At 38.2% G+C, this 17,379-nt stretch overlaps 1 protein-coding gene across 1 annotated transcript in view; it reads right to left on the bottom strand.

Moving 5' to 3' along the window:
• Window positions 1–17,379, bottom strand: part of ebf1a (EBF transcription factor 1a) — a 126,321-nt gene that overhangs the window by 6,304 nt on the left and 102,638 nt on the right. Inside the window, exons 11-14 of the mRNA XM_016552384.1 lie at window positions 12,977–13,065; window positions 3,230–3,295; window positions 1,739–1,916; window positions 644–823 (exon numbers count right to left, since the gene is read on the bottom strand). Of these exons, the coding sequence (XP_016407870.1) occupies window positions 644–823; window positions 1,739–1,916; window positions 3,230–3,295; window positions 12,977–13,065 (513 nt within the window). The remainder of the gene's footprint in view (window positions 1–643; window positions 824–1,738; window positions 1,917–3,229; window positions 3,296–12,976; window positions 13,066–17,379) is intronic.

Here is a 17,379-nt window from a genome sequence, read left to right as displayed (position 1 = left end):
GCCATAGGTTTCTGGCATGCACTCCCCTCAGTATGGTGGCGTGGGTATACCGTTCCCCATAGCGACCCCTAGAGGATGCAGTTCGAAGTTCCCTTGAAAGGGAACATCTCAGGTTACTTACACTGAAAAAAATTTTTTCATACAGATGTGAATCATTGCCCTATTTTTTTTTTATTGGATGAATGAAAAAATCCCCTAGAGGATGCAGTGTCTCGTTCCCTACTCAGGGAACCATGGTTACATAAGTAACCTGAGACGTTTTACATTTTGATATATTTTAAAATGTATCTTATTCCTGTGATGACCAAGCTGAATTTTCAGCATCATTACTTCAGTCTTCAGTGTCACATGATCCTTCAGAAATCATTCTAATATGCTGATTTGGTACTCAATAAACATTTCCTATAATTATCACAGTTGTTCAGGATTATTTGATGAATAGGAAGTTCAAAAGAACAGCATTTACTTGAAATATAAATAATTGTAACAATCTAAAAGTCTTTAGTTAATTGTCCTGAATGTGTTGCTGCATAAAAGTAACAATTTCTTTAAAAAAAAAAAAAAGAAAAAAGAATGGTAATGGTAATTTTAAAAAATGTTAAAAAAGGAGAGAAAAACAGACACAGAGAGGATCAGTACTCACTGGCATAAGGAGAGTTGGCAGCAGAGCCATTGAGGAAGTTGGGCGACCCTCCCAGCGTGGTCATGCCTGTGTTGCCGTATCCATTCATACTAGTAGAGACGGTACTGTAGCTACTCTGCTGGGGTGTTGTGCTGGGTACATAACCGTGAGGGGATACACTGTTTGTGTTTCGACTGAAACCTAAAACACACACATATAATGAGGAAAAAAATAGGAATGAAAGAGAATATATTTAGAAATGAACAGAATCAGCTCCTGCTCATCATTGACTTTCATTGTATGGAAAAGAGCACAGTGAGCATTCTACTAAACGTCTCCTCTTTTGTTACACGATAGGAAAAAAGTCATACACGTCATTAGGATGAATGAATGATGACAGAAATCTCATTTTTGGGTGAACTATTCCTTAAAAAAAGATCTGTGTGTCAGTGGCATACGGAGGCAGATAGGACAGGAGGAGGATATGGACTATAAATATACATCAGGACATTAAACGCTGACATGGGTGAAAGCAGCAGGAAGTTCTCGCTCCAGGAGTCCCCGCTGTCTGGTACAAAGGCAGTGCTCTTCTCTGCTCTGCTTACTATTCATTCTCCCTTTCATCAGACGACTGATACATTACTGCTGACTTAACACAAATCATTCACTGTCACAGAGGCCAAGGAATGCTGAGGTAAAGGAGCCTGGAGGTTCAGGGAGCATTGCTGAACGCTTGTATCTGTCTGCATGCTGTATATCTCGCTAGTTTTCACCTACTTGCCTAAGGTTTGAAGGACGCAGCAGACTACTGAATACTATGATCTGGCACACTTTACTGAGACGGTACAGAATCCCTCTTATATAAAAGGGAGTCAAATGGAAAACTGACAATGATTTATTAAAAACATTGGAGCCATATTTTAGTGCATTTAGCACCTGGTTAAACTGGATTGAGAGTGGTTAGAGAATAAGTTGCAGGTGCGCTAGAGTACCATGTGCACAAGTGAATTTGGCCCTTAATATCTCTCTTTGCACACACACACAAACACAAACTCTCATAGGCAATCACTTTTTTGTGAATGGTCAAAATATAAGATTGGTGGCATCTCTGCTCACCCTGATTGGCTCCTTGTGCGGACTCAGAGACATTGACAGCGAGCTGGCCATGGAAGGAGTTGACTCCCATCATGCCAGCGTGGACTGAGCTGTTGGCCAGACCTGGCAGCTGGTTGTGTCCACGTGGGACGTTGTAGAGTGCCTCTGCGATATCCGCTGCTCTTTTCAGAATGATCTCCTGTCAGGATCAACACAAAAATGGACCAACGATTAAAAGGATATTATTAAGCTAACTGCCTGAAAAAAAACAGTCTCCTTCAAATAATCATTCAGTATAAATAATAATGGTTTGATTAAATAAATAACCATAACTCAATAAAATAAAAAAATTAAATAAAATAAAAATGAAAAATAAATAATAATAAATAATAAAAAAATAAAAGTGAAAATAGTACTTTTTAAAAATATTAAACAACTATTTAAAAACCAAAAAATACCCACTGCAATTCTTTCTTAAAATGATTATATCTAAGCACGGGCAACCTATGAGCTGCCAGATAAAATACACCTTGGTCAAATAAGATAATATGAATCAGTGAATAAGAGAGTCTGTGAAAGATGTGTTTATCTGATAGTCAGCCCAGATAGAGAGAGAAAAAAAAACACTAGTTTTGGGGGCTGGGGAAGGGGGGGCTGCACATTTTGATGGAAAATTAATGTCTCATAATTTCCCCTCATAAAGACGACAGGACTGTGAGGAGGTTGGGGAGATAGGGGTTCCTGAGAGAGAGCTCTTTGAGTGGGTTGATGACTGGAGTCATGCTCCATCCACTGCCCAGCCTAAATAATTCAGCATCACTGCACTCATGCTCAGCTCTCAATCGATGAGCATATGCCCTCACTCGCAGTTCATAACTGATCTAACATTGAAGATGCCCTTGTGGTCCTTCAAACCAATGAGAGAGAGAGTTCTGGAGGAATTACATTGGGGGGTTTATGTTGAGGGAAAATGTTAGGGAATATTAGAGAACAATTCTACGGTCTTAAAGCTCTAAAATGGCCTTAACTGAGAACAAATGCTTAACTGTGCTGCTCAATTAAACCATTGAAATGTGGAACATGGCATTATTTACACTGATCCTATAAGACAATGTGCCTCTTTTACTAATTATACAGTTTTCACTCTCTTGTGCACATGAACACTTGCCTGAGAGGATGTGTAGCAAAATCTTACATTTATAAGTCATTTTAGAATTTAGAGTTTTTCAAATTCTAATAATATTAAATATTTTTAAAAACTGTCTTAACAGATTACTTATTTCTAAGATTAGATTCTAATTTTAGAATGTGATTTCTAAAAATTATAAAATGTCATAGTAAATTTAGAGTACATTTTACACCCAAATTATTTTTTAATTGTGATTTCTACATGAAAATGCACCTAAAGAGTTTTATGCACAAATACATGTATATGCATGGATACTGAATGAGGCCCTGTTTGTATCTGAGTGCTTATGGTTTGAAGTTTCATTGTGTTCAATTGAATCTCACCTGATTATTGTGTGGCATCCCATACAGAGCTTCCACCAGGTCTGCTGCCCTCTTCAGAATCACCTCCTATAAGACAGAAAAGATGAATGTGGCACTTTAGCTTTCCATGTCAATTTTGATGCCAAATGCACAAAACATAATCTTCACTAGATCAATTTACTTTACAATTGATGATAAAAATAACTGATAAAATGGAATAAAATAATGGATAAAATGGGAAAAAAAGAAAAACATATTTCAAGACATTTTCTGAAAACAAGTCTTAATATTATATGCCATTATTTTTTATGAAATTAAGCATTTTAAGAACGTCTAGAAAGCAATGTTTTTTTTTTTTATTAAGCCAACATTGCATTCAGTTTTTTTAGTCTATTTGGTTACTTGACACTCGACAGGCACAAAGTGCTTTGCTAAAGGGCAAAATGCTAACGTAGCTCTTCAGTTCATAGATCGCCCCTGACAGGGTTTGAACATGCAACCTTTGAATTGCTAGCCGATATCCTTGACCACAACTCCCCTACCATTTTTAGAGAGTTTACGTCTTAGAAAAAACTTTAACAGCCCCGTACTTCATCTAGCTCTTCCTACCAACAATACTGCCACCATTTCCATGTATAATACATGAATACAAACACATTTAAAGCAAATACATGCATGTTAGTACATGCAAACGACTGCTCCGCAGGAGGCAAGAGCTACATTAACATTATTTTCCTTCCAGGTAATCGACTTTCACTTCCATAACCGAAAACCTATTTATTACCATCCTTTTCACACATTAAACATTTATTTACAGTGTTCTTTACACTGTGTATTCATTTCCTTTCTTCCAAGCCCTCTTCTCCTCTTCATTTTTTTTTAAACCCTGAAGCTCCAGTGGAACCCTTTTTAAAAGTTAATGTGCCGGTGCTGAGGAAATAAGCTCGCAGTGCGACAACCAGAAAATTGTTCTCACCCTCGGTGTGTAACCCTCGCTGCGAACAAGTCCCCGAGCATGTGTGCCTGCCTGCCAGCCGACATATTGCCTTTCAATCAGCCCCCTCCGCCTCCCCCCGGCGGCCCCAGATGCAACACACAGACGCGAACATGACGAGGGGGTCAGCAAAGCAATAAAGATTTTTAGTGCGCTGTCCAAGGTGCTAAATTCACTCAATAATGGGAGCTCTGGTACTGCGTTAACCCCTCGTTAGGGGTGCTTCGCGGGGGAGGTGCCCGTCTCTGTTCGCCCGGGCTTGGGCTGTATGATTGAGAGAAGCACGGTAGCCTGGGGAGGCCTAAAGTGGTGCTTTAGTATGGATGTGTGATTCCGACGGGCTCTCTTCTCCTTCACCCTCTTCTTGGCGGGATGGTGGAAGAACATAAGGGATGGGAAGCATTAGTCCATGGCTTGGTCCCCTGCTGAACCGGCACTGTGTCATTTATCCAGTATGCCTCTCCTCTACTTCTCTCCTTTTCGCACTCGCTCGCCTTTGTTAGAAGGTCTCGTCCTTACCTATCGATCTCCTTTCATTACGATATTGGGGGGTGGGGGAGAGATCTGTTGAGAGGGCAAATTCAATAAGGAAGGGGCCAAAAGTTTGTGCAGATAAACAAATAAATGCTATTAGCATGGGCCGTGTGTGGTGGCCCTGTGTCTGGAAGCAGAGCCCATTTCCTGGGTGAGTAGCAGGGCTTCCAGTAAGGGCCAAGCAGGGAGCCAGGAGCGGTAAACAGGAAAGAAACCTGATCTCGGATCTGCACGTCTGTATAGCTGTCTATCAGTCAGAGCTATCATAACCCATACTCAATCCTCCCCCCTTCTCCGCTCCTTCAGTATGGCCATGAGCTACGAGGACCCGATCTCTGCTTCGACCCATTCAGAGTGTCTTTAGCACCCTGACAGGTGTTTTCCAGCCTTGTTTTCCATCAACGTGAAAGCTGAGATGTATATATACATTCATAGTAATACATAAGCACGTATAAATGCGAATGTGTGCAAGCAAAACAACCCCAGGCGTAGTGTTTCGAAGAATATAATATCAAATAGCCCACAGCACAGCACCGTTAGGGCCAGCCTGCACATTAATGTGCACCGGACATCGAATCTGTTCCTGTGTGTAAATTATGGTGGCTGGTAATATGATATACATTCATTAGGAAGGGGACTGCTGAAAAAATGAAATAAGGCCCGGGTCACATCTGGAATGTTAAGGCAATGGCGTCTGCACATTTACAAGGAAGCCAGGCCTGTAAAAACATGACAAATTTATTCCTGTGCTTGTTCATTTGCAATTTTATCATCTCCTAATGTTCTATTAGAGCAGTAATACCAGCGGGGTCACCGGCGTCGCTCATGCGGAACGGAGCGCAGTGATGATGTCATACTTCCTGCTCTGCTTCCCTGACCTCATGGACTGCTGGTCTTGTGGAGGTTCTGGTTTTATTAGCTTAACTGAGGTCCCTCACACTCGCTGCTGTGCAGTCACAAAATAAATATATTTTATATGTTCTTCAGTCCACAGCATCTCATGGAAACAAAGGCTGTCAAATGATTAAACATTTTAATTAAATGAATTACATGATATGCAAATTTAGGGGAAATGCCCCTAAAGAAGATTATTTAAAGACATTGCATTGCAGTAGATTAGTAAAGCAGCGAATCAGGAGTCAATGTACTTTTATCTTATTTACATATTATTGAATATATAGTATAAAAATACCTTGTCAAGATAGTTAAATTTTGAAAAAGGTGTTTCAAAATATTTCTTGAATTACGCTAGCGGTAGGAAAACTAACCACATTTTTAATTTTGGTAATTAAATATTTATAAATATAACATATTAATACAGATTATACATGTTATTAATCATTAATATTGTTAACCATGCACTTAAAGTTAAATTGACAGCCTTATTGCAAGCATTCAAAAACAAATGTCTAGCATGTAAGAACAGCACATACTCTCTATACCATGCGCCAAACGCAAACCCAATCCAAGTGGGATGTACATATAATCTGTGCATGCTAACCACACAAACTCATATGCCTCTATCTGTTTTCAATAACTGTAAATGCTTGGCTCAAACTGTGACCACACTGGTGTGTAATGTCATGCTGTTTATACCCACCAAGGCTGCAATCCATTTTGATGAATGAGGGCTATCATATAGTGAGCCTTTCCCTATCCTGACAATAATCTAATCTTTAGTTTCAAACACACCATTTGTCGCTGATGTAAGAGATAAGATACTCCAACGGTGAGTCAATACAACTGTGACAGTTCCCAGAACATTGTGTCAGGTTTTAATCTGATAGAAAAGTGCCTTTACCGTAGTAATCGTAAATATATGACAGCCCCATGACAGAGTTAGTAACTGGCAGCATAAGAGTGTAGTGGTTCATCAAAAATATAGTTTGTGGTGTTATAATGTATGACAGTTAATGATTTAGTTAGTAACAACAGCAAGTTTTTAAAGATACATATGAGTTAATTATCTTTGCGTGAGGTAAACTGTGATTTATGCAAGAGTGCATTGAGTGAATGTGGCCATCGTATTGCGTAGATGTGGTGAATCCCGTGTGGATTAGAGCAGAATGTCCGTTACATGAGTTTGAGCACAGCTGATGCACACTTCTTTGACTTCCGCAGATTTGAGTTTGCTCGCTCTGTCGAATGTATTGCTTAACATGGAGGCTTATCCACTGAGCTTATCTAACGCAAAATCAAATATCCTTAGTCTCCCTCCAATCTCTACCTCCTCCCCCCATATCTTCCTTCCATCAATATCTGCCCATCATGTATATCAGTCACTGTGCTCTTTAACTAATGTGGCTTCATAGCATAATTCATATTCTCTCCGGGCCTCAAAGGTTACTCTCTGAAAGTCAATAATAACCTGTCTGTCCACATCTGCACAGTACGACAGTGGAGTGCAGCCACCAAAAATGTGCAAAGGCTCAATTGCTTATATAACGAATACTATTTTTAAAGAAAAGTTTTGCTAAAGTTGTCTTTACTTGCTTTGAGATTTGCAATGCTGGTCTAAATAAATTTGTGCAGGTTAAGTTTAACTAGATCCATATTCAGATATTTTATAGCGGCCTTATGGATTTCCCAGCAACGTATAAAGAGCGTGCTGCAGTGTTACCCAGAAGCAGGAGATTTTTCCTGGAAGCACAGATTGAATTCTGGACCCTGTGGAGGCAGCCAAGGGGGATCAGGTGGATGTGAAGTGACAGGGAAAATGTGGGAAACAACGCTGACAGAAGAGATGGAGATTGACCAAACAAGGCCGCAGCCTAGATGTGCTGAATATGGGCCAGGTGCATTGTGGGATGCAGTTTCCATTATTCAATTATTAGTTTCTCCTTCAAATGATTCCATATACAATAGATAAATATATAAAATCTACTATAAAAAAGAAAAAAAAAGAAAATATTTGTAATATATTATATTAATCCGTTTATATAAACATCCATTTAAAATATGAAATACTATATTACAAATATACACATATACATTATAATACAAAGCAACACTCTATTTTAAACAATATTTAGGCAGTCAATGGTCTCTTGCTCCATTCAATGGGTCATTGTGGGCCTTATTTCACTATCACTAGTACCACACATGCAAAAATCCTGTTGTTACAAGATACTTCAGATGTGATAATCAATTTTTCTTCAAAATATCACGAAAAAAAAAACATCTCGTTGAACTATTGCTGCGTAATAAATTTGCTGGGCTGGATAACATAGTAGCATGCTTGTTCAAGGACTGAGAGAAACAAGTTAACCTGCCGTGTTCCACACTTGGCCCTCACCTGTGATTGAGTCCAGCAGTTTAGAGAAGTGCCGTCAACAAACTGTTATTGCCTCAATAAAGCGCAAAATCAATAGTGCTGAAATGAGTGGCTGGGCGCAGTAGCCGACGCTGTTAATATCTCGCTGAGAGTGTTCGAACGAGAGGAGGAGGGACAGAAATAGGGAGGGGAAAATAGGGGGGGGAAGACGCATACAGCCTCAATTACTCAAGGAAATCAGGGTAAAATCCATTTGCTAACACCAGCCTTGTCTCGACAACCGGCCGGACATGTATAGGTACACAGAGAAATAATTTCTCATTTACCCTTCCCATGTTCACTACCTCTACACCCTCTTTCCTTGTGCAGCCTTGGCTGCCTCTTCCCCCTTGTGGTGACTCAATTATTGTTGGGCGAGCAGTAATAAAGTGAGGGCTGTGGTGCCTTCGATCGGCTGACCTGTGAGAAGGCAGCACCGGACAGCTGACTTCACCATGATGGATCACCCTGCTCTCTTTCTCTTTCTCTCTCTCTCTCTCTCTCTACCTTACCTCTGTTCCTTTTGTTCTCTGTCTCTCTCTATGCCAACCTGTCAAGGCCCAGGACTAAAGGTGTACATGCTTGTGTGATGTTGAACGTATTGGGCTATTGTTTTCCATGTGATCTGCATTTTCTGAAGATGATCATACTATCATACTATAGAGGGCAACATTTGAGGGTAAAAAGTCATTTTCTATTAATTAGTCATTCATTTTCTCCATTTAGAAAAATGTAAATCTGTCAGAAAAGACCTACCATGAGCTTGGGGGTTGTTAAGTGATAGCATATGCTTCTGGTGAAGCCAAAAGTCAGCGTTATTTCAACTACACTACCCATAATCCTCCAAAAAAATCAAGAACCAACTTGGAACCAATGTAAAAAAAAATAAAAAATTCAGAAATGAAAAACACAATGAAGGAACTCAGCATGTCCCAGTCCCACTCTCATGAAGCACTGTGAATAACGTATTTTGTAACAAAAACTTCAAATATATTGTATTTTGCACATTGACTATGAGTCAGTTTCATATTGTGGTTTTATTACATCATTTTCAGTGCTTCATTGGATTGTAGTTCCTTCCCTCATAAAATACACTAAGCATAACTCTAAATTTCAAATACTTTTTTTTTTTTTTTGCTTCAAAGTTTGTAATGTGTTTTTTTTTTGTAATCCCAATGAAGAAAATGCATTACACACACACACACACACACACACACACACAAATAACACACAGCATTTTTTTGTCTTTCAGTAAAAATAGTTTAACATTCTTGAAATAAGACATTTATCTGAGAAGCAAAATGACCTATGATATTAAGGTTTGTATTTAGACAAATATAAAAAATTTTAGTAAGGGTTTAATGGGAGAAAATTAAAAAATGCAAATAGGGTAAATATAAAAATTATATTGCTTCATTTTTTTTATTTTAAATATGGCTATTTTTCTTACCCGATTGGATTTTTTTTCTCTAAGCATGAACCTCAATTAATTTGGTTAGATTTCTCTGAAAACAAGGCTTAATATGTCAATTTGTTTTTAAAGTGGGGTTGTTGAAAAAGTGGGCACGTACTTCAGTATCCTAATATAACCAAACAAGCATCTAACTGCTTCCTCTGGGACTTCCCCTATACCTGACCCTGAAGCTGTCTCACCGAGTAGTTTTGCCTACCTGTTTTATTCAGCACCTCTAATAGAGTGAGGCTGCTCACTTGTGGGCCATCCCACCCTATTCATTAAAAGGTAAAGAATCGGTTAAAAATATGGGCGGCCGTTAAGCGGGCTCTCTGGGGAGTGTGGCCACGAGTGTATTCAGATCTACCTCCCTTACTCTGAAAACAGTGGGAAAGATGTGACAAGTGACCCCGACCATGACCCACCTAATGCATTCAGCTTCATCATCAGCCTAGGAAAATGAGTCCAAATCAAGCCAAGGTTAAGACCACAGAGAGCATATGTGAGCAACATGCTGCCCCAGTTTCAATGAGAATTACCAGACTGTTCCAATATGGCAGAAAGAGAAAAATAATCATTGTGGGGCGCATTTAACTTTTCCTCTTTCTGCAGAGAAGCTGACAAGCAAATGACAAAAACAGGGTTCCCGAATATTTTGACCAATTGATTCCTATGGCATGTTGATTTTTAACAATATTTTCATGGAGCTTAAACTGAAAAAAAAAAAAAATTCTAAACAATGAAATAAGTTGAGCAATAAAAAATTAAAATTTTATGAATTTGGAAATGGAAATCACAATTGTAAAATGTAAAAAAAATATCCTGATATTTGCAGATGACCGTGGGAACTTTCAATATGCTATTTTAAATGTCTAGCAATTTATATTTTCATGTATATATATGTATCTGTCATTATAAGGGGATATTTATATCTTCATCTGTGACATCAATGAGCCAGTAATGTAATAGTCCCTATCAGCGTAAGGAGGGACGAGTAGCAACACATATCTGCTGGGCCCTTTAGTGGGTCAGCACAGTTCTCCAGTACACGATGGAGGGAAAGTGTGTGTATGTGAGTATGCGTGTGTGTGTGTGTGTGTGTGTGTGTGTGTGTGTGTGTGTGTATGTGTGTGTGTGTGTGGTAGCACAGGGTTCAGAGTATGGGACTGCAGAGGAAGGTATTCAGACAATGTCCATGTGGTTCATTAGGGACTGAGATCAAACACTGTGGCCCTCTTTAGCCCCACTGACAGGAGACAGAAGATCTGTCCTCTCCCCACCAGCTGTGGAATGGACACTAACACGAGGGATGAGTGAGAGAGTGAGGGAAGAGAATGAAAGAAGAAATAGAGAGATAGAGGGAGGAAAAGACTGATATGTGGGAAAGTCTGAATGTCCAATCTCCTGATGTTGGATAAAAAAATCAAATGTAAAATTGCTTATGACATGTTTATTTCTTAAGCTACAGATAACATTTAGCAAATAATATCACTACACACTACCAGTCAAAAGTTTGGACACACTTGAGTTAATATTTTCATGATCTAAAAACTCAAAAAGGAGTTTGCAGTGAAAAATTAATTAATAATTTTTAAATAACAATATTTTATTTTGTTTTATTTTATTTTTTAGCTGTAGTCAAATATGAATTGTACCTATATGATTCTCAGTTTGTTTTAGAAAATAGTTAAGATTTTGTCCCCCAAGTGGATGGTAAATGAAAAGCTTTCATAGTTTTGATTACTTCATTATTATGTAGATAAAATGTGAATACTACTACTACTAAAAATAATAATAATACAGAATGGGGAGTATGCACACATTTGATTGGTAGCATATTTTTTTAAACCTTGCCTGACTAGTTGAAAATAACAGTGCAGTGCCCACAACACCCAGTCTGTGCTGTAACCCATGACCCATTTAGTGCGCCTGCAAAATGTTAAATGTTGACATCACAAGGAACAACTATGATATCACTTCCTGTCAAACACTCTACTAAATCACTAAACTGTGTGCCTCAATGAAAAGAAGGAGAGAAAAAAAAACAGACTGTGTGCCAGGGTTATTATAGTCAAAAAAGAAAAAAATATTTTTTTTTATTTCAGCTAGTTGCCAAGACAATATTTTTTATTTAGTTCAAGTTGATGCACTAAAATAATTACTTAAAATATATACATCCTGTGCATATAAAACAGACACACTTTATTTTAAGGTCCAATTCTCGCTATTAACAAACTATTAATTGTGACTTTTGCTTCCAAATAAAGTCCTAATTTGCTGCTTATTACTAGTTAGCAAGGTAGTTGTTAAGTTGAAGTATTGGGTAGGATTAGGGATGTAGAATATTGTCATGCAGAATATGTGCTTTATAAGTACTAATAAATAGCCAATATGTTAATAATAGGCATGCTAACAAACAACTAGCTAATAGTGAGAACTGGTCCCTATACTAAAGTGTACCTATAAAACTATAATAGTATGTCTATGATACTAAAATAACAGTGCTGTGTGCTGCAGGTCACATGAGATTAGCAGCCCACTGCAACTACTTGGCCACCAACTCTACATTTGCCTGATTCCTGTAGATTGGCTTTGGTTTGACGCCACATTCGTTGACCCCCTGGTCTAATTTGATGTGTTTAAGATGTAATGGATTGGGAGGTTCCTCATGGGCTGTGAATACTGATGGCCCAGCTTTGATACAGAGGGCTGCTAACAGCACAAGGTCAGTCCTGAGTGTGAGCAGGCCCAGCCAGCCATAATTACTCCCTTATTTTTTTTTACACTATTAAGTGGTGCTGCTGGAGCGGGGCTCTGGGGTATAGGACACGCACAACAAGATAAAGTAATGTTTATTTATCCCTCCCAAAGGATCCATTTACTTGGCCTGCCTCTTCTTAAGAAGCGTGCATGGAGAGAGAAATAAACACCCACAACTGGACTCCTTTAATGAGAATACCGAACACAACTTCATGGAATTGAATATACTATAATCTCTGAACTGAAGGAGTCTTTAATGAATGGTTCAAATAACTAGACCGTGTTTCAGCTAAGGCTACCGTGATAAATTGAAATTAGGACCAGTGTGTTTACGTTAGTAATTGCTCTTTGAAAATAAAAGCGAAGTAGAGAAATTAGTCAACACTGAAACCCATTTTTCTTCAATAATGTGATGAGTGAAACATAATATTCAATGAGAAAATATCTGGACGGGACTTATTCTTTGGGATTTCTTATTCTTTTACATACCAGATTAGAGCCAAACAGTGTCTAAATAGTTATTTAGGTATTGGTTAATATTATCCAGTAGCCTGTGTGGCCTAATTGACATCAGCAGAAAACAAAACGTTATTTGAAAGGATATTCTTTGGAATAAAGCACCAATGAACTGTTCACAATAAGAAAGTAAATAGGGTCAATATTGACTTCATGTTAACGTTAAAAGAAAGAAAGCACAATAGTTAGAGAACTGACCTTTGGTAAGCGTTCAGGGTCGCCTGGGTGTCTAGGGATCACCTTCTGTAGCCGCTGGAAACCGTAGTCAATAGTGGGTTCATTCAGTGCTGCAGGAAAGAGAAAATTCAACCATGTTACCGCAGGGAAATTCAACACCCATCTGCAATTACCATTACAAAGAAATATATATAAAACGTAAGTGTCATTTCCTTCAGACCTCAATATGGTTCCAAAAAACACAAAAGCAAAAAGCAATAAAATGATAGCTAAAGTATCAAATATTATGTTTCCTAACTAGCTGCCAAAATATCTGTATCAATTCCCATGCTTTAGCAGTTTGCAACCACAAGGCACCACTTTATAAATAAAACAACACTTGAGCAGTTTGTGTGAATGGATCCTGTCTATTTTTGCAGTCGGTGCAATGGCACAACCTTCACGGAAAGCTTCAAAAACGGGTTGTGAGCAATGAGACTTGTGACAGATTCAACTGCATTGCAAATGCTATAGTTTAACAGCAATGCAACTTTGTGCTTGTGTGTCAGGCAAAATATTCCAGGTTCAGAGCAAGCTCAGCTCAATAGACAGTATTGGCAGCATCATGTTAATTACCAGAAAAAGTTATTTCCACATGTCCTTCCTTTTCCTTAAAAAAAGCAAAAATACTTGCAATGGAAGTAAATATTAATATACTCATAGTTTCAATGGTATAGCTACAATAAATGTAAATAATATGCATGTTAACATGATTTTAGTGTGGAAAAAACACACACACACACACACACACACATATACACACATATATATATATATACTGTATATTAGTTATTAAATAAATAATAATAATTTATTATTTATTTAATAATTAATTATTTAATACTAATAATTTTAATTATAAATAAAATTATTATTATTATTAATAATAATACCCAAAAATTCACAAGATGAAATTATTATTTGTTGCAATCAACATTATATGGTGAACACATAATGTTTATTAAGCTTAACATGTACTGAACTCAGAATATTCCTTTAAACACAAACACACATACAGCTAATATCACACATCAGCAAAATATTATTTATACCAATGGCTAACAAAGACTTGCACAGATCTTATGATAACCAGAAGTAGCCAGATCATTTCATCTATAAGCAAGATTAAGATCAACACAGAACTAAAAGGCGCCTTTTTAAATTTTCTGTGTCCTTAAACTCCAATAACAAATCATTCAGAATTCAACTCCCTCTTCTGTTTTGTATACATAAGCACCAGTAATGTGCAAAACAAATCTATAGACATCCGTTATGAGCAAATAATTCAATTAAAGTTTTCATTTCTGTAAAGTGCCACCTCCCACTCCTTAGAGGCCCACAGACAGCTTCACGAATGCTCACTGAGGACAAAGCAATAAAATAATATTGAAAAAGGAACCCGATCTGTGTGATAGGGCCAAACATCCTGCACGGGTGGACCACATGGTGCTTGGTCCAATGTTTTTCTAACCTCCCTGGATTGAGTGGGACTTTCACACTGAGACAATGGGTCTTTCTCCAGCACTGGCCCACTGAGCTTGTTTGTGTGTTTATCTGTTGTGGTGCTAAACTCCAGCCCTCAGGGGCACATTCACACAGAGCCCTTCTGTGCTTCACTGAGAGAGAGTAAGAGATATACAGAGAGATATATGTCAGCAGAGATACTCGATATTTGATATGCAGCATACAGAAAAGTGGTCCCAAAAGCTATGCTTAAATATGTATGAATTTCAATGCATTAGATAACAAACCAAACCAAGTAGCATCAAACAAATTTAAAACTTTTCTCACAACTGTTCTTTCTCTAACATAACTTTTCAAGGTGATTTTTAGAGGATGTACTGACAGAGGTTCACACAGGTGTCCTATCAGAATAGAGTTCAGAATGTAGTTCATCGATCCACTAACATTTGACGAGTTTCAAAATCGTTGAGTTTCAAAATAATTTGACATTTGACAAGTGTCAAGATACTTTTTATATTCATTCTAAATTGTATATCCATTGTTTTTATCATTTTAAACCTAACAAACAGACTTTTTTGACATGTGTGTCTTTGAAAAGTGTGCTATCCTATTTTAAAATAAATGGCTTGGTTTAAAATTCATACATTTTAAAGTGTCCCGATCAATTTTGTAGCCACTTTATACTGGTTTTAAGCTGGGTTTATACTATATATATGGTGCAGAAAATATAAAAAAATATGCTAAACATTTATCAAATAATTTAGAGATTATGATATAAACAAAAGTGTCAAATATGTCAAAATGTCTGTTATTTTCTCTCACTTTGGTGATAATTGCTTGATTCAAATAAGCAATGGGGATCTATGTTGTCTATCCTTTAACTTTATCATACTTAAACAACTATCAGCACTTAAAATGAGCAAAGACAAAGAAGTTGGATGTAATGTATTCCACAATGGAAGGAAGTCAGGAAAGTTTACTTTAATACTCAAATACTATAATAAAATGATTTGGGTATGTGACATAAGATACCCAAGAGTCCCTCTAACAGTTATTCACTCTTCACACACACTTTCCCCCTCTCTTATTCTCTTTTAATAGACTGACCGCCTTTCTTTTGCCTGAAGCATCAAATCTCAAACAGAACAGAGGAGGAGCAGCAAAAAATAGCAATTGACTGGCCCTCAGTTAATTGTCCTGTTGAAGTGTAACAGCCTCTCTCTCTTCCGGCCTCCCTTCTGTTTGCCCTGTAGGCCGCAGCCTGGACGTTTCCTGAGGGAGTTCACCCAGCTCCCATCAGCTCCACAGCTGAGAGGACAGACTGTGGGCAGCCTCTGAGTGCAGTGGAGTAGATTCAGATGGCCAAGGGCCCAGACAGAACCAGACCCCTGGAGCCCAGAACACAAGCTGTGCCCAGCCTGGCCCTCCTCCACCGGGGAACAGGGGCAGCTCTGACTGTACATCGATGCCTCTTGATACAACATCCAATGGCAAGTGGGATCTACAGCTTTATGAGAACATGCAAGTGCTGGTCCAGTATCAGCCTGAAACGCGCATTGAAAAGAAAGAAGTTATTTGTGAAAAGCCAGGCTGCATCCCAACCAACTCTATAAAATGTCGTTTACTTTTACAATAAGCCGTAACTTCATTAAAAAGCGGTTGACATTGGCTAATAACAGCAGACCTCATGCGGCGAAACGCAGCAGGGCTCAACGACTCGCTGATTGAGAGGCGGCATTAACCTCGACTCTCTCGGCCGCAATGACCGCCTGGATGCACAGTCGTTCACGCCGCACTGTGATTGACTGGCTGTTTACTTAAAGAGCAAGACGAGAAAAAAAACAGTTAAAACAATCCCGGAGCATGATGGAGAACAGACCACAGCTATCGGCGAAGGAAAGAACAACAAAAACAGTCAAATGTGACAGAATGATTCAAAGCCGCCCCACGGCTGACAATACATCATATCTAAATAGGCTTCCTGTAATCAGGTCTGTTGGTGGTTTGGAGACAGGGATATGGAAGTGCGGACCAGTGCAGAGCGCAGAAGTGGCCCGAGTGGTGCATGAATGGGGGCTGGGGGGAAGCAGATTGCAGGATATCGTAATGGCAAAGGAATTGATGGAGGCTGAATGAAAGATTGTGTTGTGCAGTATTACAGCAGGTCTGACATGGAGGTAGAGGAGAGAGTGAATGGAAGAGTAAAAGAGCGTGGGTTGAATGAACTATGTAAAGAGAAAGCTGTAGCTGCAAGGTCTGGACAGCCACCAGCTTCTGTGGCTTGAAGACAAAATGACGCAATATTCGCAACACATTTAACTACTGTAATCTGACGTATTTCTGGGTGAAACAAAATAGCAATAGGTACATAGTTAAAAAAAAGTTAAATAGTCTTTACAGTCACTTTCGATCAATTTAATTCATTCTTGCTAAATAAAATTATTAATTTCTTTCCAAAAGATCAATCTTACTGACCCCAAACTTTTTAACAGTAGTGTAAAATCTATAAAAACATCAAAAATAAAATAAAATAGAATAAAATAATGGCATGCAGAAATAATGCATGCCATGGCTTGATTGTATCCAACAGGATTTGAAAACATTTTGAAAAGTGATAACTGGCTAATAATATTTTTCTCTGACTAAACAGTTACATCATCAGAAGAGTTGTTTCAATGGAAGATGAAGATATTGCATGTAAATGAGAGATTATGAAAACATTTTTTTAATTCAAATAATAACAAGAATTAATGATTTGTGAGACATGGACCAAGGCCCGAGACAATTATTAGCAGAGCTTCAATCTCATTATACATAATTTGTCTTCAAGAAAACACATGCAATAAAAGCTGTAAAAGAGCTGGTCTTGAGGAAATCACCACTAAACTAATTTAGGAGTGAATAATGAAGTGGCTGCTGGA

Source organism: Sinocyclocheilus rhinocerous, unplaced genomic scaffold (genome assembly GCF_001515625.1).
Source record: "Sinocyclocheilus rhinocerous isolate Xijiao unplaced genomic scaffold, SAMN03320098_v1.1 scaffold584, whole genome shotgun sequence".
NCBI lineage: Eukaryota > Metazoa > Chordata > Actinopteri > Cypriniformes > Cyprinidae > Sinocyclocheilus > Sinocyclocheilus rhinocerous.
Note: the sequence above shows the minus strand (reverse complement) of the source record. Positions and strands in the feature narration are given on the sequence as shown.